The 25,372-nt window shown below is 28.3% G+C and overlaps 1 protein-coding gene across 1 annotated transcript in view; it reads right to left on the bottom strand.

Moving 5' to 3' along the window:
- LOC107445751 (Myosin 10A) overlaps window positions 1-25,372 on the bottom strand; it is a 281,182-nt gene that overhangs the window by 170,550 nt on the left and 85,260 nt on the right. Inside the window, exons 6-16 of the mRNA XM_071185451.1 lie at window positions 24,855-24,964; window positions 16,579-16,653; window positions 15,512-15,712; window positions 14,403-14,466; window positions 13,131-13,244; window positions 12,157-12,318; window positions 10,464-10,580; window positions 8,170-8,228; window positions 6,675-6,798; window positions 5,326-5,553; window positions 2,487-2,690 (exon numbers count right to left, since the gene is read on the bottom strand). Of these exons, the coding sequence (XP_071041552.1) occupies window positions 2,487-2,690; window positions 5,326-5,553; window positions 6,675-6,798; window positions 8,170-8,228; window positions 10,464-10,580; window positions 12,157-12,318; window positions 13,131-13,244; window positions 14,403-14,466; window positions 15,512-15,712; window positions 16,579-16,653; window positions 24,855-24,964 (1,458 nt within the window). The remainder of the gene's footprint in view (window positions 1-2,486; window positions 2,691-5,325; window positions 5,554-6,674; window positions 6,799-8,169; window positions 8,229-10,463; window positions 10,581-12,156; window positions 12,319-13,130; window positions 13,245-14,402; window positions 14,467-15,511; window positions 15,713-16,578; window positions 16,654-24,854; window positions 24,965-25,372) is intronic.

The raw sequence follows: 25,372 nt of genomic DNA, 5'->3' as shown, positions 1-25,372 counted from the left end.
AAATTAATTTCAATAACTTTGGAAAAAAAGGTGAAAATATAACGTTCAAATTCCAAAATGTGAAAATAATAATTCAAAAAGTCAAAATATTGAACGCTTTCGATGTTTTCATTCAAAATGAAAGATGTACATTATTTACAGTAAAAAGCATAAAAAAAGTTTTTCTACGCAGACATCTAAAACCTGCATTAATTAAACTTTTGTAAAGACAAATTCATTCATTTTTTTTTTCATTCGATAATATTTTGCATGTATAATTTGATGCACTTTTTAATATTTTTAAGAAAAATTGATATTTTGTTCTTAGTAAAATTAGTAAATAGTTAATTAATTAACAATTGATATGAAAACTGAATTTTAAATATCGTATATTCTCGTCCCCAAAGAACTAGAAAATGATCCCAGGAGTTCATTTCCGAATAAAGAACTACTCTTTAGTTCTATATACCCCTACTATATAGTGAGATAAAGCAATCACCCTAAATATTGATCTAATTATTGGATTTTCACGAAATAAATAGGTGCAATGGTTAAAAAAGCAAACTTTATCGTATACATTTATTAAAACTATTTCAAACAGAAACATAAGGGTAATATTTTCTATTTTACTGAAAAAGTAATATCACTTCTTGCATACACTTCTTACATACAAATGCAATACAAAGATTTAAAATTCAATGAGACAGAGAAAAAGAAATATTTCATTCGAAAATAAAATTTATCATCGATTGTAGACAAAAATTGATTTACATAGTTCAGATTAAAATTGCGAGATGGCACCACTATCAATATTATAATTATTAAAATTCAATCGAGATACACTTCGTAACAAAAAATAATTCTTACGAAGATCAAAATATAATTAATTCATGTTAAAAGAAAGCTCTAGCTTTAATCAATTATATTTGATTTAGTGGTAAGTGTAAGCTATAGATTAAAACATTGCATAACTTTAACAAAAAATTTTTAATCGATTTTTATTACCGTTGTTTTTATTCTTTTCAAAAGGTAATTCACAATTTCGAAAAAAAATTAATAAGTTATTTGAAAATGATGGAACTGCTGTATGTAGGATAAAATATTTATAAAGAAATTTATATAATAGCTATAGCTATAAACAATGCTCAAAGAAAAGACAAAATTAAATACTGAATTATGAAAGGAAATTAAAAGTAAGGTTACTTGACCTTAACTGCAGAAAAATTGCTTAAAATGTGGAAACTTACCTACAATCATAATAAATCAACATTATCTATAAAATGCTACAATGCTAAAAATCAAGTTTAAAGTTAGTGTTATCTTCACAAATGCAAAAGTTTTAAATTAATTTAATGCAGATTTTACGCAGAATACAAAAAGATAAATTCTTACTGAAAAGATAATGTTGAATAATGCCATTATAAATCTCAAGTGTAAAATTAGAAAGCAAACTTAAAAATAATTTCTATAGAGAGTACGATTGCAAATTTTTCTTACTTTTTAACATTGTAATAATTACCTAACATTAATAAGTTTCATTTTAATAATTACTAATCAACATTAATTATTGAATTTTAATTTAATAATTAAATATTTTAACTTAACAATTTATTGTTTGAGACAACCAGTCAACTCTCAGACAACCAGTGGAGTTAAACAGAACAAATTTACGCATAATTATGTTATATTTTTGACTATCATATAATGTTATTAATTTTATTGTTATATGAAGTTGACATCACGCTATTTTGTATTTTTAAACTAAGATGGTAAAGTTAACATTAAAAAAAATTGGCTTTCTTTAAATATTATTTAAACACAAATTAATCGCCAAATACAGAAAAAGGCTTAGATACTGCCAACTACTTTTCGAGAAAACTAAAAAGGAAAATATTTTCTGCTTTTCCTATAAAAGCAAAACAAAATTACGCCCATGGTTTAGGTATAATAGCATAAACATAATTTCTTAAGACTTTTTTCACTGATAGTAAAATCAGAAAATAGTTTTCATTTTAGATTTCTCGAAATAAAGTTAGCAGGATTATAACCTTTTATGCATTCAACGATTCAAATACTCCCCTGATTTTTAAGCATTTTTTACTAACAAAAATGTGCTAGCTCTGTCCAATAATCAAATATTCTCAAAATTTACTGTTATTTTTAGTTTCCTCCACTAATGTCGTAGAATATATAAAGTTTCCTATTCACATTTTCCTATTACATTTTTCGACGCAGTTGCCCATTTTCCTATTCAGGTGCCCGCCCTTTTTCCTATTCAGTTGCCCATTTTCCTATTCAGTTGCCCATTTTCCTATTCAGTTGCCCATTCACATTTTTCTATCAAATTTCATATTCATCTATTAAATTTCATGTTCACGCCTACGAAAGCGTATACTACTTGCACATTTCAGTATCAGAAGTATGCAACAAATGTAGTATAACAACATTATACAATCCTACATTGCAAACTGAAATTTAGTTTTAAAAAAAATACAAATACTACTTACAGGAAGTTTACTACTGATTAGCAATTCCACAACAACATTCCTGAGCGTGTCTCTATTTTTGTCCAGAAAGCCATCTACTGAATACCACACTTGACCAGCATAGTGTTTCACACCGAATTCCATGGAAGACATTCTAGGACGACTGTACAACTCATTGAGAGCATGGTTATAATGGCACTTCTCTAAGAAAGACAGATCAGTTGCCTGAAGAAAAAAAATAATAAATAATTATAAGTCGTATTGTTACACAATATCTTTCACATACCAATCATAAAAACCTTAATACCGCGAAACTTCCGACAGTTTATGGAGTTAGAAATAGAAATATGTACCAGTTCACTAGTTGTAACAAAAAATTGCTGGTGATTTTAAATAATAATCCATTATAAAAAAAAGCAGAAGGGGTTGAAAACTTATGGTTAGTAACATTCTGCTTAGAAAACAGACAGACAAGGCTAATCGTGGGAGGTTCTCGTGGTCTTCCTCTCCATGTAACACAAATGCGGGTTAGCTCTATCAAAAAGTCCTCCACGAAGGCAAATTTCCCAAAATACTCGATCTAGGAGTTCCTTTGTCTTCTGGATTGGGTTCAAAATTACAAGGCTACGGAGTTCAACATTAGTAACCGTAAACCCATAGAATTGGGTCGACTGTTCAACGACGGTTATAAAATAAAATAAAATGGATTCTCACCAAATATCAAAATTAGTAACGAATTTCATCTACAGATGGTGCTTCTAAGAAAGTATTAATCAATGTATAAGACCAATTTATCTGAAATATGCATGGAATCTAAAATATTTGTTCTAAGAGGATACAGCGTTGTCTTTGCAAATGAAGGTTATTTTAAAAATAAGGGCTCATGGTTTTTCCTAATTAGAAAAGCTATACCTGAGCAAGATTTGTAACTAATTTTAAAACTTTTTTTTAATGAATTATCTGGTTTCTTATGCAGCAAAATACTCATTTTCGACTTCTGTACTTTTGTAATTGTTTTTTTTTTTTTACTAGTCGCCATTTTTAAACCACATGGTTTTAAAATCTATATTTTAATGACGCTTAATATATTTAAGTAGAAGTTTTGAATTTCCTTCAATAAAAACCTACATTAGACATAGTATGAATCTCTGAATTCGCCACAGCTAGGGCAAAAAAATATTATTCAAATTTAAATGTTTTCATATTTTTTTTGTACATGAGATTAATAAGACTATAGTCGTTAACTTGCTCATCTAACTACATTGCACTGAGAGCAAAAATACCAATCTTTAAATGTTTTTAAACAAAAACCAAACTAAGAAACAATAATAATTACATTCTGTTCCGAAATTATAAAGATAAATTAAAATTTAGGAGAAAAAAGCTCTTATTTGCTGATTTTATAACTATGATTCGATTTTATAATAATTACGTGTAAGCTCAACCTATCATCATAAAATTATTACAGTGAGTTAGTTCTACAAAAAATAAAATAACAGATTTGGTAAATTAAATTTTTAATGGAGACTTTCTAAAAATTCCATTAATAACATAATCATTCGCCAAAAATCTTTTTTGCTAGCCAAGTTTAATTTATTTTTAAACCTGATTATTATTATTATTATTATTTTATAACTGTCGATGAACAGAAGACCCAATTTTGGGTTTACGACTATTAATGTTCAACTCCAAATCCTTCTAATTTAGAACCTAATCCAGAAGACAAGGGAACTCCTGGATCAAGTATTGGGAGAAATTTGCCTTCGTGGAGGAATTTTTAATGGAATTAATCCGCATTTTAGTTTGCATGGAGAGGAAAACCACGAGAATCTCCCACGGTAAGCCTGACGGCAAGGGGACTCTAACCCATGATCCGTCTAATACTGAGGATATTTCACGTCAGCACTGCGGTCGGTGCAAGTCGGATGCGGAACTCGTATCCCAGCCATCGCCGGGATTCGAACCCGGTTCACCTCATTGGAAGGCGAACGCTCTTTCCTCTTAACCATCGCGGCTCTAAACCTGATTATTTTATTTTATAACCGTCGTTGAACAGCAGACCCGATTTCGGGTTTACGACTGCTAATGTTCAACTCCGTAGCCTTGCNCTCTAACCCATAATCCGTCTACCACTGAGGATATTTCACGTCAGCACTGCGGTCGGTGCAAGCCGGATGCGGAATTCGTATCCCAGCCATCGTCGGGATTCGAGCCCGGTTCACCTCATTGGAAGGCGAACGCTCTATTCCCTGAGCCATCGCTGCTCTAAACCTGATTATTTCATTTTATAACCGTTGTTGAACAGCAGACCCAATTTGATGGGTTTACGACTACTAATGTTCAACTCCGTAGCCTTGTAATTTTGAACCCAATCCAGAAGACAAGAGAACTCCTGGATCAAGTATTGGGAGAAATTTGCCTTCGTGGAAGACTTTTTGATGGAGCTAACCCACATTTGCGTTACATGGAGGGGGAAGATCACGAAAACCTCCCACGGTTAGCCTGATGGCAAGGGGACTCTAACCCATGATACATCTACCACTGAGGATATTTCACGTCAGCACTGCGATCGGTGCAAGCCGGATACGGAATTCGTATCAACTGGGATTCGTACCCGGTTCGCCTCATTGAAAGGCGAACGCTCTATCCCCTGAGCCATCGCGATGCGCATATATGAGTATTACACACACACCATAGTGCTTTCTAATATTGTATTAATGCAGCCAAAGCAAAAATATATCAATACAGTTGTATGAGGAGCACCAAAAAATTTTAACGGAAATAGAACATATTAAACAAATAATGCAAACCAAAACGGATTTTTTATTTTATTTTGCATATTATATAGTCATGAAATTACCTTAGGAAAGTTGCTTTCATCGTCTAAAAGTGGAAGAATGCCAACTGGTTTCTTGGCTATAAGATTGAGCACAGGTTGGTTGTCTTGATAGTTTATAGGTTGCCATTCTATTCTTTCTTTGGCATACTCTTGTTGCTCCAACTTGAACACGTGTTTATTGAAATAGTACTGCAATGTTTCGTTGGCATAATTTATACAAAGTTGCTCGAAACTGTTTTCTTTGAAGTCCTAGTTTGAAAATGAAAATCAGAAGTTAATGTTGATAGCACAAATTATTGCGTTCTTAAATTAACCTAAAAAGTATCCATCTTAAAAATTAATTTCATTTTTAAGATTGAATCTAATCTATAGCTAACTGTCATAAGATCTGGAATTAGCTGTGCGGCCTCAAAATGTAAGCGAATATACGTTTTCTCTACTTAGAAAAATCTAACGATATCTTAAACTAAGTTTGGTGTTTTCACTAAAGTCGCAAGGGGAAAAAAAGAATACAGTTACAAGTAACAAAAATATTAGTGATTGAGAAATGTTTATAGAGTTATCAAACTGATTATAGAGCTATTTAGATTTACTACTTATGTCAATGGTAATTTGAAACAAGAATAAACGTGACTGAAGAAAAAGAAATACCATAAATCGAAGCTAATTCTCCGCGTTTTGAAAATATAATTTTTAGAGCTCAAACAAGTTCATTAAGTCTAAAAAAATTTAAATTATTGTTTCCGTTATTCTTTTATTGCCATTAAAGAACTTGTTCCAAGTAATGCACTGATAAATCGGGGAAACTTAGCCATGTTTTGCAAAATGATTATTTTTTTTAGTTCTGATGAGCTTCTTAAGGAGGAAATAAAAAAGGTTTTTAAACCTTTATTCAGATCCTAAGAAAGGTTTCAACAGCTATATTTTTCCAATCTGGCAAAGTTGCCTTGATTTACGGATACCGTAAACGGATACCGATAAATAGAACTATTGTCTTATCTATTACTTCTTTAAAAGATTTGATAAGGTATCAGTAATTCTTTATTAAAAATACGAAAAGTAATATTTTTTTTAATTCTAAAGTCGTTGCGGAACGTTACTGTATTATTTACTTTTATAGTACTTTACATTTTGCTTTAACTTTGCGTAAACTTAAACTACAATATGTAACAAAATATTGATTAGCAATGAAATCAATTTTAAATATAGCATCATCTTTCAATTTTAACAAATATTTCTAAACTATAATATCACATAGTTTTAAGAGTAAATCTGTTTAAAAAAAGCAGTAAATTTAAAATAAATTTGAAATAAAATTGCATAATACATTTGAAAATTTATAAAAATTACATGCAATAAATAATTCGTACCTCAAACCCAAATATATCAAGAATCGCTATAGAGGTCTTTCTAGGCCCTTTGAACACAATATTGTTGACTCTTTGTACTAGCCAAGAGAACAGACTGGAGTATAGAGCTTTAGCTATAGCATCTCTATAATTAAAAAAGAGAAAATGTAAATAGCATGCTCTATTTTTGAATATAGTTTGACCATACGCAACTTGTTATGTACATATTTAAAGGAAACAGTCAATTTTTCGATAAAATTTATAATTTTAAAGCACAAGCTGAGTTTCATATCAAAATATATTGATTTTAAATACAATTCAGGAAGATACTCCCTTTTTAGATGATTTGGGATTACATACTCTTTTTTTCATGCTTCAGAAAAAAAAATGTGAATTGCAAGATTATTTTTTTCCAGCTTAAATATTGAAGATCAATAACAATTACTGTTTATTCGGATTTTTTTAATAAATATTCATTTGTGTTTTGACTTCAACTAATCAGGTAATGAATTCCTTTTCGACAAATATTACAAATATATTTGGCAAATTATTAAGAGAATACTTTGTGTGTTTCATTCTATGTTATTAATTAGTTTATAGAAATTAGATTTCTATTAGTATTTGAGAGTAATTTTCACACAAAATATTTTATTATATAAAATTTCGCAAAAATTTCATTTTTCTGAAGCTACAAGTGCTATTAATTTGCTCATTTCTTACTTTCAACTTTAATATCTATTTATTCATTTATTTTCCGTCATTATTCTTCTTTGTTAGCAAGATAGCCTAAAAGTAGTCTCCAGTTGGTAGTTTTTTCTATTATGAAATGAGCATGATTTTAAGATATTTTTCCTACACGGAGTTAATCCATCTCGTATTAGGTTTACTCTTTTTTGTACTAGTAATTTTACCAACGGCCAATTTATAAACTCCTTTTAAAATTTTGCTAAAATTCTCATTCGTTTTCTCAACATAATCAAACTACAAACTTTCCACACTAGTTATCCGATATCAGATGTAGAATAATACACATAACGTTAACAAAATTCTAATTAGCGCACTTTCAAGGTGTTTTTATGACTTAATTATATATGGATACGCATATGTTTAATATTAATAACACTATGCATGAATTTACTATTAAATTAAATAAAAAACTTTCGAATATTCACTGTAAACAAAATTTCATGACTCTTATGTAGTTAATGAAATAAAACTTATATTTAATAAATTAAGAAAGTTCACAAAAACCGTAATTTTTCTTATTCAATTATAAGACCGTAATCTTGACTACGAAATCGCAAAAATTAAGGATAAATCATAATATTTGGCACCTCTGAAAATATTATTACACATATTTTTAATGCCTTTAATTAAATCTCCTCTAAAATTTTAAGCAACTATTTAAAAAATTTCACACCTTTTTAACTCCATAAAATTGCTTTGGAGATTCGAATTTAGACAATATTCTTAGTAACATGAAGTTTGTCTTTCAATTTTTAATAAAATATCTTACCTAGCATCTAATGCCTGATCAATATTCAAAGGAGTGACGACTCGTTCATTTCTGGCTTCCTAAAAGAAAAATAAAACTCGAATTAGATTAATGAAATTAACTAAAATTCTAAAAAGAATTCCTAAAAATGATCAAAGTAATACTTTTATTAGAGTTCAAGAAATAGCGCTACGTCTCATGAAATTAGCAGGAAAAATTATTTTCTCGCAATGTGCAGCTATGACATTTGATTGTGAAGCATAGTTAACTATTCCTATACGACCCGTGTTATTAACTTTTAGGGCAGTTTGAGAAAACTACTAATGGGAAAAAAATTCTGGTAAAATTATCGAACTGTGCGGTAATGACATTTCTGTTTAAAAAACATATTTCTGGTTAATAAAAAAAATATACGTTATTTAAATCATTTTTTTCTTTTATTTTTTCGTTCACATGATAACGGTTTACTGGAAATTCTGATTTTAAAAATTATAGTTTGTATAACCACACCTTTAGAAAAGAAATACGAAACCGAAAAGCAAATATAACAGAATAAATGAGTGTTCTAAGATATCCTGCTAAAATTATTAAATTTTACCACACCACATTTTATTGAATATTATAAAAGCCTATTTTATTACTAATTTTACCAAAACCATTACCAAAGTGCTGGTAAAAAGAGTTTCTTGGTGTTCCCATAGAGCCAAAAACACGGTAAATCTTACCATATTCAGGTACTTTGACCACACTTTTTTTCCCGATGCCGAAACCATTATCAAAACTTTTTGGTTCTCTACTTCTGTTTCAAAACGATTTTTTTAAATTCAAAAATCTTAAATTTTAGATGTAAGCGTCACAAAACGGACTTTGAACGCAAATAATAAAAAGAAACATTTAAAACTTTTTAAAACAAAAAACATGGGTAAGTATCTATACTTTCAAAAAATTAACGTTAAACCATTAAATCACTACCTTCCACCGTAAAATGGAGTAAATATTCTGCTACCTTAATTCGATATTTTGTTAAACCATCCTTCCGTTAATGTTGAACCAGCGTAAAATTTATTACAGTACAATAACATGGTTGGTTCAATATTGCAGCGAATTCTCACGATATTATGGTTTAACGCGATCCAAAATTCGGTGATTGTGGATCGTGTCAGATCTACTAATTCGGTATTTTATTATTATTATTATAATTATTATTTACAATGAAAGGAACAATCAGACAGGAAATATTTCAGTAAACCGGGATCACATAGTCCGTAATGGCAACCAAAAAAACTATTAATAATAAATCCACACAAGAAAATTTTTAAAAAAAACACACAGAAAACTGTATATACAAAAGTAAAATGCACATAAACAAGATGTCGTTTATTAAATAAAAATTCACTGTCAATATACATTTTGTAAAGCATACAAGGTGAAAAAATAAAGTTAAAAGTTCTCAATTTCATTAATAGTAAATAAAAATTTCTTTAATTTCTGTTTAAATAAGTCTTTGTTTGGAGCGTTTTGCGAATCAGGGGGAACACTATTGAAGAATTTAGAAGCGAAATAACTGAATTTAGAAGCAAACATATTCTTCTTCCTTGTAGTCTGTATGCGAGTGCCCGAATGAATTTAAAGACTGATTTGAGACGTCTTTCTATTGGTTGGCCACCTGTCTTATCAGAACTGGTCAAAAGTATTGAAAGTCTTGCGGCCTTTACCTACCAAAAGTACCTTTNTTAGGCATTGTTAATTGTTATATTTTATCAGGTCGACTATTTAATATTTTCGCGTTTTCTACTCTAGTTCCGAGTTCATATATAAATATCGACAAGCTTTATAGAAGAAAAAAAGACGACTACTCGAAAGGATGTTTAAGCTTTAAAATGACTAATATATATTGTACTGTAGATAAAGCATTTGAAATTTTGGAAAGCTGTGCAATGATTGATGAACGAAAATTACTCGAGCTTCCGAATGAATCATCAATAAATCTGGCTTTAAATTGACCCGAAAAAAATGCCGACTATAAATAAGAAAGTAGGAAAAAAAACGGACAACATTGGCATTTTTTTTTTTTCAAGTCTGGGTACATTTTACAGCAGACTGTTTTTCATGGTCTTATAGTCAAGCTTAACTTATTTGCCTTATATCAACATTCTGCATTTTCAAATTGCAAAATCAGTAGTTATGATAGCATTTTTAATTTATGCGTAATTTATTCCGATAAATATTTTAAATTGATAGATACAATATTCTTCTTACATACTGTACATCCATTTAAAGTAAATTTATTTGTATGATAGAAAAATAGAGTGTACCGTTGTTTTTGTTGTCATCGCTCGCAAAATTCCATCTAAAGATAGCTGAAGTAAGTGGGATGCCCATCTAATTTCTGCATCACTGCCTATCTCAACTCCTTCTTGACCATGTTTCAACTAAAAAACAACACAATACACTAACTTAAAACATATATATAACCCAATATAAATACTTTTATGCATTGTAAAAATTGTGGTGCAATATCTCTCCGAATATGATATTAAACAAACTAAAAAAATATGTGATAGAATAATACTTTGCTAACACCAAATCGAGCATTCAGATTCTACTTAAAGGGTGCAATTTAAGTTTAGACATTTAAATTAAATAATCTAACACTAAACGTTCACGCTTTGCTTTCCGAAAGAAAAATCATTGTTGGTGCCGTTTGAATATCAAGAAATACTAAGTATAGTTTGTCTAAAATAAGTACACCTCCAGATCTCCGTCTAGACCTGTGGCGGTGACTATAGTAATGAGGTATGACTATTTCAAGTAGGGGTGCGGGGTTACTGTTTTGGATTGGTTTCGGCTCGGGTCGGCGAGAGATAGGGAATCTCTTTTTTCGGTCTATTGTGTTAGTCCTAAAGTAAAGCCACCCTCCCTAAAATGCGCCATTCTTGTTTCCATAGCACCAGGCAGCCTCAGACTTTGTAGCGGGAGGAGTCCTTAGCTTAGACAAACTATGGAATATCGCTAGTAGTTTGTTTACAATCTGCAATGAGCCAGAGAGAGTTAGTCATTTCCATCGCTGATATTCATCAACAAAAATTCACAGTTAAATGTGTAGTAAGGATTATATATTATCTATTCAGAATTATTATATTACAATTTTTAAATCACTGAGAATTGCATTAACTGGTTTTATAATGCATAATTTCATTTTTTTCTTCCAATGCCCACCCGATTGACACTCGTCATTCAGGTATAATTAAGGCATATTTGTTGGCCACTCTCTCAGGGGCATCATACTAGGTGGGCTAACGTTGCTTCCACAGTAAGGACAGATAGTAGAAAGAATGAAAGAACATCCATACCTTGTCTGGGACACATCTGATTGGCCCATCTGATTGAGTTGACCAAACCCCCCAAAAAACATCACAGAAAATTGAATTAAGCCTGGAGAGCGCGGTAACCATAGAAGAAGTTGATTGTCGTCATCTAATTGCGCTCAATTCAGCGTTGTTTTGGAAATCACGATCGGATATTGAGGGGATGCTTAATCTTGTTGGAAAATGGATGATGCATAATTTTCCAATATTTGTGACATTAACCGCATATCCAGGTAAACAACGTCATTAATTGCAAATAGAACTGAATAGAATTGAAGTCTGTCGCCTCACCAAATGTGGTTCAAATATTGAACATTTGTAAAAAAACATGTAATGCTTCTTTATCAAGAAAAGCAAAATTTGTTAATGTATTGGTAATATTTTGTTTGTTATAAACCTTCGAAATTTCGGAGGAAATTGGAACACGCCTTGTTTACCTCCTTGCTATGCGAACTGACAGGTTGAAGGTTCTGTCTTCGCTGTCGCTACTTGCTTTTTACAAAATTTCTAAATCTGAATCGGATTTACGCATGAAGCAAAACCATTGGTAACATACCAGTGATTGTTTTTATATTTGTTAGTTAATATTAAAATTTCAAGTATTCATACGTTACTAGAAAATTTCGAAAATTAGTCATACTTGTTTTCTGTGGAAATAAATGTTTCCTAAATGAAGTACAGATGCAAGAATGCGGAATATGGTATCTTGTTCTTCGGATGTGAAGCTTAAGACCTGCATAGCTGCTAATAGAGCTCGGAAATCCTCGGCATCGTCTTTTGGCTTGATCTTAAAACATCCACCCTATAAACAAAAGAAAGGAGAAGAAAAAAAAATTTTAATATAGCATTTTTTTAAACAATAATTATACATCATATACGTCTCTTTGATACGAAGCTTACAACTCGTAAAAAAGTTTCATACACAAAATTTTCAATTTAAAATAAATCACTTTCATATGAGCAATTAACTAATGATACCACAATTATGAAAGTATCAAGTGGAATTAGAATAATTAGAATCTTATAAACTAACGGGCATTATACCAACAATTGTAGATTTTTTTTTTAAATTTACCTGATTGAGGTAGAAGTAGTTATCGGCACTTGGCAAACCATATTTTTCTTTCTCTGAATCCGATAACCCACGTCTCTTTGATGCGAAGCTTACAACTCGTAAAAAGGTTTCATACACAAAATTTTTAATTTAAAATAAATCACTTTCATATGAGCAATTTACAAATGATACCACAATTATGAAAGTATCAAGTGGAGTTAGAATAATTAGAATCTTATAAACTAACGGGCATTATACCAACAAATGTAGATTTTTTTTTTTTAAATTTACCTGATTGAGGTAGAAGTAGTTATCGGCACTTTGCAAACCATATTTTTCTTTCTCTGAATCCGATAACCCACGTCTCTTTGATACGAAGCTTACAACTCGTAAAAAGGTTTCATACACAAAATTTTTAATTTAAAATAAATCACTTTCATATGAGCAATTTACTAATGATACCACAATTATGAAAGCATAAAGTGGAGTTAGAATAATTAGAATCTTCTAAACTAATTGTCATTATACCAACGAATGTAGATATTTAACGAACAAATTACCTGATTGAGGTAGAAGTAGTTATCGGCACTTTGCAAACCATATTTTTCTTTCTCTGAATCCGATAACCCACTTAGCATTTCGTAAAAAACGTGATAATTTCTTTCATCAGAAGCCTAAAATAACAAGGAAAAAAATCAATCTATGAAAAATATAAATAAATATTTTGAGTAATATATATATGAAATAACTATACATTTATTTAAGACATTTGGTAAGCTTAAGACCTTTTCGAAGATTTGATTTCGAAAATATCACATCAAAATACTAAAATTTTGACGATAGATAAATTGCAGTGATAATTCAGTCTCCCTTCAGGATATTTTGTCGTCATTTTGTTTGAATGCTTATAATATTTTTTCTTAGAAGATCTTGGGGAAATTAAATATGTTTGGAAAAATTCATGATTTTTGCAAAGTTTATTTAAAGTGCAACCAACAGTAACAATTATAGTATAATAATAAAAATAATAATAGTACAAATAGTTTTTGAAATATATTTGCTGTTACTATATCAATGATCAAACGAAACTGAGACTATTTCAAAAATGTCCTTAACGCTTCGAGTTTTTTTTCTTCCTTGCACTTTAGTATGCCTATTGTTGAATCTGGTGGGGAAAAGATTACGAATTTTCAACACAAATGTCAGCAAAGATTAAAAAATCAACTTTTTAATAATTTTTATTTAATATAGCTAAAAGAAAGCATGTATTGGAGGTCTAAATTTAAGTAGGACAATTTAAATAAATTTATGAAACCTTCAGTTTTAGTTTTTTGATTATATAAATATATTAAAGTCATACATAACAAGATTTTAGCGTGTTAAATAATTTATCAAATTAAAAAACTGCTTTATTTTCAATTTAAAACTTTGAGATACTAGAGTCTGAAATTCTTCTCTTTTTCCAAAAAATGAGGAAAAAAAACACTAAACTAAGTTAAACAACTGCAAATTTTAAAAGAACGAAATGAAAAGAGTTATGTTTGAGAATCGAAAAAGTAAAACTAATTTTGAAATTTCATCAAAAAATGCCATTAACCTAAATACAGTCAATCTAGATAAAGAAAATATGTCAAATATTTGGTAAAAACTACATCAATCAGATGCAAAATTTCAAACTAGTAAAATTATCCTGAAAAATCTAAAGATATAAAAAAGAAATGAATTTCAATTAATTGTAGTCTAGCTTTATCGTTCAGAAAACTAGTTTTTGTCATTTTTTGGCATTCCTCATTTTAACAATCAAATAAAACTAAAATATCATAAAATCTTACCTGAGTAACTATTCGAGACTTTTCTAGTAGGTACTCTGTACTCCTTGCTCCCGTTATTACACCACTAAAATAAAGATCATAAAATTTTAAAATATGCTTCTATTCTTAACCTAAACATTTCTCAAAAATTAAAAAATAGGGGAAAGTTTTAAACGTTATTAATAATTTTATCTTTGAATTAAACTAACAGATATTAAACAAACAAATGATAATTCTTAAAACACTGCACCAAAAATTAATGTATATGTCATTAAGAGTCATAGAAAAGTCTTCAAATACTTATCCTCTTGAGAACGTTTAATTGGACTACTTTAATAACACAAGACTGTCGAAATGATGGGATTTCAATTTTTGGAGGTGTTCTCCAATAAATTAAGTTCACAAAAACTTCCAATAAGCTTATTAAAGTTTTAAATAAAAAAATTGATGGAAAAAAAAGAAGTTATGGTTCATATGCCAAAAGACTAATAATTTTCAGATGGGTTAAAAAAATATTTAAAAACAAATAATAAACTCCGTGAGCAATTTTCATTTATCTCCGAAACCATCCATATTTCCTAAGCAGTAAAAATATGAAAAATAGAATTTGGTTTGAACAATAGTTAATATAATTCAAAATTTTACACATATCTAAAAATAGTAAAGCATTCCCTTTAGGACCAAGGTGATCATGAAGGTTAAGACTCCGAAATTCCGTGATCAACGGCGTGGTTGTAACATGATCAGAAGTGTGCAAAAACAGCTTTTACTTTCCAAACAAGCTGATACCGATCTATATGAAGATGGGAGAACTTCAAGCCCCCCTTGAGAATCGAACCCCAGTTCCTTATATTGACAGCTCATTGCTTTTAACCACGGAACCATCGTAGTGCATTACACATACACATAACTACATTTCTCAAAAGAAAGTATCTTTCGAAAATATTTTTAATTTCAAAAACATTCCAAAAGTTTAAAAAAATTATGCAAATAGATACCTTTATTATTAATCTTTTTACCTTTATTAAAAGAATTATTAATTTTATTAATTATAATTAATGAAATTATTTAATAATTCTACTAATTAATTCATTATTAATTTTATTGAATTAATTATTTAAAATACTTACTCTTTAAAATGCACTTCCATATATTTTCCAAATCTACTGGAATTATCGTTTCTGACTGTTTTGGCATTTCCAAATGACTCCAACAATGGATTGGCTTCCAAAATTTGTTCTGTAATTAAGTTACTTGGCGACTTGTTCACGGCTGCAAGATACTGCATTATCAGCTTCGTACTTTCTGTCTTCCCCGCCCCGCTTTCGCCGCTAGATGGTAGAAGGAAAAAAACGATCACAAATTGGCCCCATTTGGTCGCGAACAATTAAGAAAAGTTGTCAATGCAATTAAAAAGCAGTCACGTATTAAAGAATGCTTGAAAGATACTAAGTCTTTCTTAGAACAGTAGATCTATTTTTAAAAGCAAATTGTGGCAGAAATGATACGCGAGTTGTTTCTGCATAATTTAGAAAAATTTATTTAGTTTATGGTTTATTTCAAAGAATTAAATTGACAATTTGAAAATAAAGAATGTCTGAAGTGCGTTATATCTTAATCTTAATGTCGATTGTCAACCAATTTCCTTATAATTAATGAATATCAGAAGCGGAAATAACATGAATAATATGTTTTTGTTTTCCTTCATAATTTCAAAATAAAACTATATAGAGAGTGAATGATATGGGAGTAAGGCTAAGATTAAATGTAACAAAATAAGCTAAATTATCACTGAAAATTTGTCACAAAGGAACATTTTTAATTAAAAACACCTTAAATATTGAAAGATAAAACTGATACCAAATTTCTTTTTTAACACTTATGTAAGAACTAAGAGTAAAAAAATTATTCGGAAAAAAGGGTAATAATTAATATTATTATTATTGCTTTATGTTATAATTATGATTTCTTATTAATAATAATGACAGCCATAATTAGTTTTCTTAATGACTACAATCAACCAAAATAAATATATAAATTATTTAAAAAAGAATCAGGGTTGCAGGAAATATGTTTACTCTATTCTGTTATTTTATGTAACATTTATGATTTTAGAATTGTTTGAAAGATTTTTAAAAAAAAATCGGGTGATGAAAGCTAGTGAAACATTTAAAAATTAAAAACTGATATTCCTTACCTGATAACAACAACTTGATTTTCGTTATCTTTGCTCATTTTGCCATATGCTGAGCTCCCAATTGCAAATAAATGCCTAAGAAAAGAAAGTCAGTTTTATAAGTATATCAACTCAATATTAACTCAGTATATTAACTCAAAGTATATTGTATAAGTATATTAACTCAAATATTTACCACGAATTAACAAATATACGACGCTGTACTCAATATTAATTCAGTATATTAACTCAAAATAACTCAATATTAACTCAGTATATTAACTCAAAGTAAGTATATTAACTCAAAGTATATTGTATAAGTATATTAACTCAAATTTTTTACCACGAATAAAAAAATATACGACGCTGTATTAACTCAGTATATTAACTCAAAATAACTCAATATTAACTCAGTATATTAACTCAAATTTTTTACCACGAATAAAAATATATACGACCACAAACTTTTCGCATAACATACTTAAATTGCTTTATTGAATCACATTGTATAATTGAATCGCATTTTCACTATTTTTGTCAGCAGAATTATAACTTTAAAAAAAAGGTAATTAAAATTATGCTTAACAAGATATGCAACAAATTTTTACGGTTTATTTAACTTTCTTAATTAAAACACATAGTGATATCTATTTTTGTTAATAGCGCAACGATAAACGCTATAATCAGATACAAAATTAAGCAATAAAATTAAAAATTCCTTACATCATTTTTTTTATCGCATTGTATAATTGAATCGCATTTTAACTATTTTTGTCAATAGAATTATTTTAAAAAAAGGTAATTAAAATTGTGCTTAACAAAATATGCAACAATTTTTTAAAGATTATTTAAATTTCTTAATAAAAACACGTAGTATTATCTATTTTTATTATTAATGCGACGATAAACGCAATAATCAGAAACAAAATTTAAAAACTCCTTACAGCATTTTTCTTTTAAAAAAATAACTCGAATAAACTTTCTTATTGTGGTAACTACTTTTCAAAGTAATCGCCAATGATGGTAGTAACACTTACAGATACTAATTACTAACAGCAATAACCAAATGCATTCCAAAGACAGTAAACTGCTAAAAGATAGTTGTAATGTAAAAGTTAAATTGCATAGATGAAAGAGAACTACCTCAAGCCATAAATATCGAAATCAAAATTTATTAATAATATTTTGTGGATCAATACTTAATACCATAGGAAATAGTCGAAAAACCCTGAATTAAAATTTTTATTTTAATTCAGATTTAATTAAGACAAAAATGTTTTGAGGTCATATTTTCGAATTTTTCAAAAGGTTTAAAAATTTATAAAATTATTGCGAGGCAATATAATACCGGAGAGCTTTAAAATCTAAAAATTATGCAAGATATTAAAAAAAGCGTTCTTTACCAAATTATTAGCTGAATTTAATAAATTAGTAAAAACTCAAACAATCTTTATAATAACATTGAAAAGCTACTTTCGGGCAAAGATTTGAAAATGAAAAAAGGCTACATTATGAGCCGGGACTTAATACTTTTGGCTATAAGGAAAATTTAAAAGAAATAATTACTCAAACGCATAAGAATAATATCCCCAAAAATCTGCATCGAAATTCAAATAAACTTATAGAGTTTATGATCAAGTTCTATAATTCACAAAAAAAGCGATCTGCATCGAAATTCAAATAAACTAATAGAATTCATGAATAAGTTCTGTAATTCACAGAGACAAACGTTTTCAAAATTCATCTGTTCATTAAATAGTAGATCGGAGAATTGACCATACTATGTACATTAAATTATTATAAGGTAAATTAAGTTATATCAGGAAATTCATATAATGTAATTAGCATAATAAGTGTATGAAAAGATGTTCATGCAATTTTCACTGTTAATCACAGGATTCCTTTTCTTTTTATCTTGGATTTAATTTCGAAAACTAACATGAATTGCCTGCTATTTTTCTTTAGAAAATTAAGTAAATTTCGAAGTATTTTCCCCTAATACATTGGAATTATATAGCACATTTTCTAGTTTTATCAACTGTAAGCTCTATACATTCGGTTTATTATTAAGTATAAAATAAATGAATATTTGCAAGTATTATAAACATTCCTAAAATCTGTAATAATATCCATATTAAGTCATAGAATTTATAAATAAGTTCATTAATTCACAAAAGCATCAAAACGTTTACAAAACATCTCTATATTGAATATTACTGAAGAATTAGCCTAACGATATCACAGGCCAATAAAGTACCAAAACAATTATATAATTTTAAGTATGAAAAAGAAGAATCCTGTAATTAACATAGCATGCATTCTAAATTGTTTACAATCATGAACAATTACTGGTAACGAAAGAATTATTGAACGCAAACAATACCTGGTTAGTTAAAGAAAAAGTCACTTCAGATTAAGATATCTAAAACCACGTAATCCATATAAAGTTCACAAGATAGTTCCAAAATTCATAAAAGCACCTATACGTTCACATACAGTATCATCTTTACCTTCAGTAAAATCACCGGATGATTTAGCATACGGTATCGTTTGTGTCAATGCGGCATGGGACAAAGAAAGTACTCGCATTTCTTACTGACCTCTTTGATTAACTGACCAGAATAAGGCGTGAAGAACTCTCTCCCAAAACAACAGAAGGAAAAATACAAACCAATAAAAGCGATTTTCGAAGAGAACAAAAAGCGCGTGGAAGTTTTTTGCATTTGTCGCATAACTTTATGTCAGCCATTTTCATTTTTTCCCACGCATGAAGGGTTTTGTGTTCTTATATATTCGGCATTATCATATCGTGTTCTGTCATTTCATATTTAAGTAAACTATACGTTGAAGTCACGCTTCGAATGAATCAGTGAAACTGTACAAAACATTTGTATTCTCTGGGAGATTTAGACAATAAACCGAATTTAAAAGTAATTAAAGGGATATTTTGTAACAAAAAAGAAAGCAGGATATAAAAATATTAGATCCTAATTTTACGTTTACTCAAAGAAAATGGAAACTTTGTCTCTAGTAGCATTATTCCTGGAAACAATGTCAGCGCATGACCTTAGAAATTTTGTGTAAAGCAATCAGCAACAATGCGCAGTTGAGTAAAATAGACGCAACATGAAAAACGTTTCTACAAAATCCGGCAATCAGAACTTCAGAAATTTCGTGTAAAGCAATCGGCAACAATGCCCAGTTGAGTGAAATGGACGCAACATGAGAAACGTTTCTACAAAATCCGGCAATTAGAACTTCAGAAATTTTGTGTAAAGCAATCGGCAACAATGCCCAGTTGAGTAAAATAGACGCAACGTGAAAAACGTTTCTACAAAACCCGGCAATTATATTCGAAAGCCGCTAATTCTATTGCTGATAAAATATTACTTCTGAAATTCCTGGTGTAATTCTTTGTATATTAATGATAAGTAATATTTCTAACATTTCAATCAATAGCTAAAAGAATCAGGGGGACAAAAAACAAAATACCCCTAATGTATAAAGCAAAGTACGACTAGATCCATGTTATGGCATTTTTATTCTGTTTCTTCTCTTTAACTTAATCAGTTTGCTTAAATCACAATAAACAGAATTATCTTGATATTCTTCGCTATCGACTAAAGAAAGCAACTCTACAGGGTTACGAAAAACCCAACCCGGGTGGGCTTTTCTGGGTTTTCTTGGGCTTTTTTTCAAAAGAGAGGTCAGGGATAAGTACCTTATTTTAAAAAAAAGCTTATTTTAATATTAATAATTAAGTCTAAATTTCATGAATTGACTTAACATATAGGTAATTAAAGTGTAATTGATACAAATAAATTGGTGCAAAAGTCTGAAAAAAGTTTCTTTTGACATCACGATACAAAATTTTATATGTACTCGCATACATCGCACATTTGAAACTTATTTTAATACAAGATTACTTTCACTTATTTTCTAATCTTAAAAAATATTTGAGGAAATAATTTTTTTGCATTGAAAGCGAATCAAAGGCACTCACTAATCAATGGCCATAGTCATATCTAACCAGCAAGGTGATTGTCCAGTCTCCAAACACAGTTTTTTCACTATAGGCTCATTTTTTTAGGCTAGACTACATATATATTTCAATAGAATAGCTCTTTAATATAACAGAGGATAAAAACGAAATCAATTTTCGAAAACCCCAGTAAAACCCACTTTAGGATGGGTTTTACTGGGGTTTTCTGAGTGGGTTTTACCCAGTAAAACTCGCCGGGTTTTACTGGGTAGGTTGGTTTTTTGCAATATTGAATGCCTATTACAAATCTGAAGTAACATTTTAAAAAATTCAGTTTCTTTTTCCCTATTGATGCTAATGAAAATGCTAGAAATGTTCTATTTTAATTATCAAAATCGAAGGTTATAATGTCAAAATATGATAGCTATAGAGGAGAGTGAATCATACAGGTTTAATTTATGGCAAAACATGATAAACTTGTATTTCTACATTTCAAAAAATCACCATTATTAGATAATTTGATTAAGATTAACGTAAATGTGGTGAAAAAAAATTGTCTACCCCATTTAATACAACAATATTTGACGACGAACACAATTTAATAATAAATAAATAATTAAAATTCTGACTTCAGATAAGAACACCATTGATAATTGTTCACTCATTTTTTTAAAACTTTATTTGGTAGAATTTCACTTCATCTGCTGGATTAAAGCAATTTTAACGAGAGTGTTGAAGATTATGACGGTGGTGGACATTAAAAAAACTGTGGTGGACATTAAAAAAACTGCGGTGGACATTAAAAAAAACTGTGGTTGACCTTAAAAAAACTGTGGTTGACATTGAAAAAACTGTGGTTGATATTAAAAAAACTATGGCGGACATTAAAAAATTTTTTTTAATGACATTGAAAGCAGTGTATCGATTCACAACAGCCTATTTTTGTATACCCTTAAGTATGTTTACAAGAAAAAAAGGGTTCAATAAGTCTATCTTAATCAATCACTGTCATTACTTTCAGAACAAATCCTAGAATTCAAAACATACTGAGGATTCTAAAAACAATTATATGTCTTTTGATAGATTGTGAATTTAATTACTCTCTTAAGAACAACAACATTGGTTTAGTACCAGTTTAAAAAAAGTACCTAACAGCATGCCTGAACTTTATTTCAGAAAAATTGGACTAGCTTTTGTAATCAGATATCATTTTTGACAAATTGCACTTTTCATATATTACTTCATACTGTAAATACTTTTGACAAATTATGCATTTCTGATATTACTTTCTTTAGGCATGAATTGTAACACATTGTACATTTCTGCTATTTCCTTATTCAGGCATTAATTTTTAACAAATTATACTTTCCGGATATTACTTTGTTATTTCTTTTGACAAATTATACTTTTCAAGCATTGCATTTTATAATTATCTAACATCATTTTACTTTGTTTAATATGTAGTACTATGCAATTAACTTTTTTACAACCTAGATGTATAAACATTAATAAAACTAATTTATTTGAAATAAATATCAAAATAACAATTTCAAAACTTTTTGAAACATAAAATTTGAAAGAGAAATTGTTAAATTTTTTCTTTCATTATTTTTCAATTATTTAACCATAAAAAATGAATTTATTGCACATTTAATAATGTTGTATGATTTTTAGAAATAATGTAAATAAAATTTTAATTTGTAATAAATTGCTTAACAAAAATTTTATAGAATTTCCCGAAATTTACAATGAGCAAAGGAGTCAATATTTCATTTGTAATTCATGTGGTTAATATTTAATTTCATTAGAATATGGTAGAACACAAGATAAGTCGGTCATTAATCCAAATATTTGTTTAAAAAATATATTATTTTGTTTGTTTTCACATTTGATATTTAAAAAATCCTATTTAGAAGGAAAATTCAACTATAGACAATCAAAATTCAATTATTATATTTTATTATTTAAAAATTCAATTATTATATTCAACTATTTAAAAATTCAATTATTATATTCAATTATTTAAAAATTCAATTATTATATTCAATTATTTAAAAATTCACTTATTATATTCAATTATTTAAATATTCAATTGTTAGATAAATCAACAGTTGTCCACAACGCCATTTTAAAATTAAAGGAATGCAAGAAATGTTTAACAAAAATCACTCACAAATGTTTGAATTTGATATAATTCAACATTTAAATTTCAATAATTTATTAACATTATCAAGTCTCATTTTTATTAAATATATATCATTGAATTACTTTGGTTACACTAGTATTGAAATTGTGAGAATTAAAAACGCATGGAGACGCATATGATTAGATTTGTCACCTTATGGCTGTTATCTTTAAAGTTATTAACCTAGATAACAATAATCAAATTTTTATTATTCCATCTTATTAAATATAAGTATATCATGGAATTAATTTTCTTATATTAGTATTGAAATTACAAGAGTTGGAAACTTATAAAGCCGCATATGATTAGACTAGTTACCCTAAAGTTACCTAGATAACAACCTAGATAGCATTTTATTTGTAATTTATGAATAAAATATGCGATCAAGGTTGTATATTAAAGGAAATAACTTACATATTCATCTCAATAACTTACATATTCACCTCAAGTTACAAATATGTTAATTTTCAAGAGTTTGATACACTTATTACAAAGTAAAGAAAATCAACTGAACATTTTTTGGAGGATGTCATCTATTAAGGATATGGGGAAAATATGCATTCGTTTCTTCTGTGAGAAATTTGCTCACATACCCAGTAAAAATGTACAAAATATTACTGTAAAATGATGCTACCCGAAAAGATTCTTTATGTAATTCAAATTATATTTTATTATAAATTATAGTATGTTTTATTAAAAAAAAAACATTCTAAGATTCTTCATTTAAATGTGGAAAAACCCATCATTTGAGAAAATGATTCGATCTATATAAGAATTTTAAAAATGTTATGCGAAAAATTCAGAAAAACAAACTCAATTACTTGAGAAAGAAATTCTATAAATGCTGGACAGTTTTTACTATAAAATTATACTTTGAAATTTTTAAAAGAACGCAATAATTTTTGAACTGAAAAAGCGATTCAATAAAATTATCGTTTTCATTAAAATAATTGTACTTAAAATTTTTTAAAAGAATGCAATCGTTTGAGCAAACGATTCTATAACTGTGAAATCTCTTATCTGTTTATGCACATTTCAATTTCAAATTTAGTTCTGCTGTAGAATATAATACATATCATAACAATCTGCAAACAAATCAATAAAGATACCGTTGGATTTTTTTCATTTTAAATTTATTTATTCGATGCCAAATTTAGAATATTTCTTTGAAGGAAAATGTTAATAAACAGTTTTTCATTTCTTTAACAAATTATAACTGCTTCAGAAGATACTAAAGTTTACTTGAGGAAGTTGGATAAATTTATTTAATGCATTCTGGTAAAAAACTTCAAAAACGTTTTTAAGTTCATTTTTTTAACCTTGACATTGAGACATTTTCCTTATTTAAATATTTATGATTTTACTCCAATGGCCAAACTATATTGCACTTAATCATAGTTTGATTATACTTTTCAGCATTTTAAAACATCATTAAGTTTTTTATGATTGTTAAGATTAGAATCTGAAAGAATTAATAAATCGTGATGACCAATATTTAATTTAATTAAATTTGATTAAATTTGATTTAAAATAATCATGGTATGAATCCTCTGCCTAAAATCCTACGCTTGATAAAAATCCATAGAATTTGATACATTTTTAAACATTTATTATTTGCAATTAGTTAATAAAAAACACAAATACATTTTAATAACAAAAATAGTTAAGACGAGCTACATTGAAAAGTCTTTTCGCATTTTTCTCACTTAACATCACTAAACGAAATATTGACTAAACATCAGTAGAACATATATACACTCTACGTCTACTGAACTAACTTTGATATTGTTTAAAGACTCAAAAATACGTCTAAAATTTAAACGTTACTAATAAAATACTAAGTTCAAATATAGAGATTAGAAGGAAGTTAATAAATTTTTCATTGAATTAAAGAGAGAATTTTTGTTGGCAGAAAATAAAAAAATGACAATTTCCAAATTCCTATTTTGTTTAATTTTTCATGTTTTTCAGTTATGAGACATCTGTGGTAATGGTAATGGAATAAAAATTATTTAAACAGCATTAATGACGTTACTTAAATTCATGCACATAAGTTATTTAAATCAAAAACAACTAAACATTTCAATGCTTAAAAACAAAAACAAATAGCATAAAAGTACTAAAACTTACGGAGGTAGGGTGCCCAAAATTTGTCCTTCATATTTTTTCACCATTTCTAATCCATAAATATCGAACATCTTGTAGGGATTGACTGCAACTAGAATACTACCCGTATATGTCTGGAAAAAAAATTTAAATATAAATCAAATATATCAAGAATGGTCTTTTATAAAAATTTACGCGACATGCAAAAGTCTCCGCCCAGTGTATTTTGCCTCATTTTTTCCGGCTTTTAACTGTATAGGTGCATGAAAAATAAATAATTTTAATTTGCTTTATTATTATTATAACAAAATTAAAATAATATCACCCTATTTATTATAATATTACCAGTAAAAAGATTTGTAGACATAAAAACTAAAATAAATTACAATATTTTTGTGTTAAAAAGACCCAGGCAGGATTACGATTTCAGATAATTAAAATAGTTTTTAATAAAAAAAATTGAAAAAAAATAATAATTCCGTAATAAAAATTTAGTTTGCATGAACAAAAATTTCATTATGGGTAGATATAGGTATCTAAAA

This window comes from Parasteatoda tepidariorum, chromosome 9 (genome assembly GCF_043381705.1).
Source record: "Parasteatoda tepidariorum isolate YZ-2023 chromosome 9, CAS_Ptep_4.0, whole genome shotgun sequence".
In the NCBI taxonomy this organism is placed as follows: Eukaryota; Metazoa; Arthropoda; class Arachnida; order Araneae; family Theridiidae; genus Parasteatoda; species Parasteatoda tepidariorum.
The sequence above is the reverse complement of the archived record's forward strand: the minus strand, read 5'-3'. Positions and strand labels throughout refer to the sequence as shown.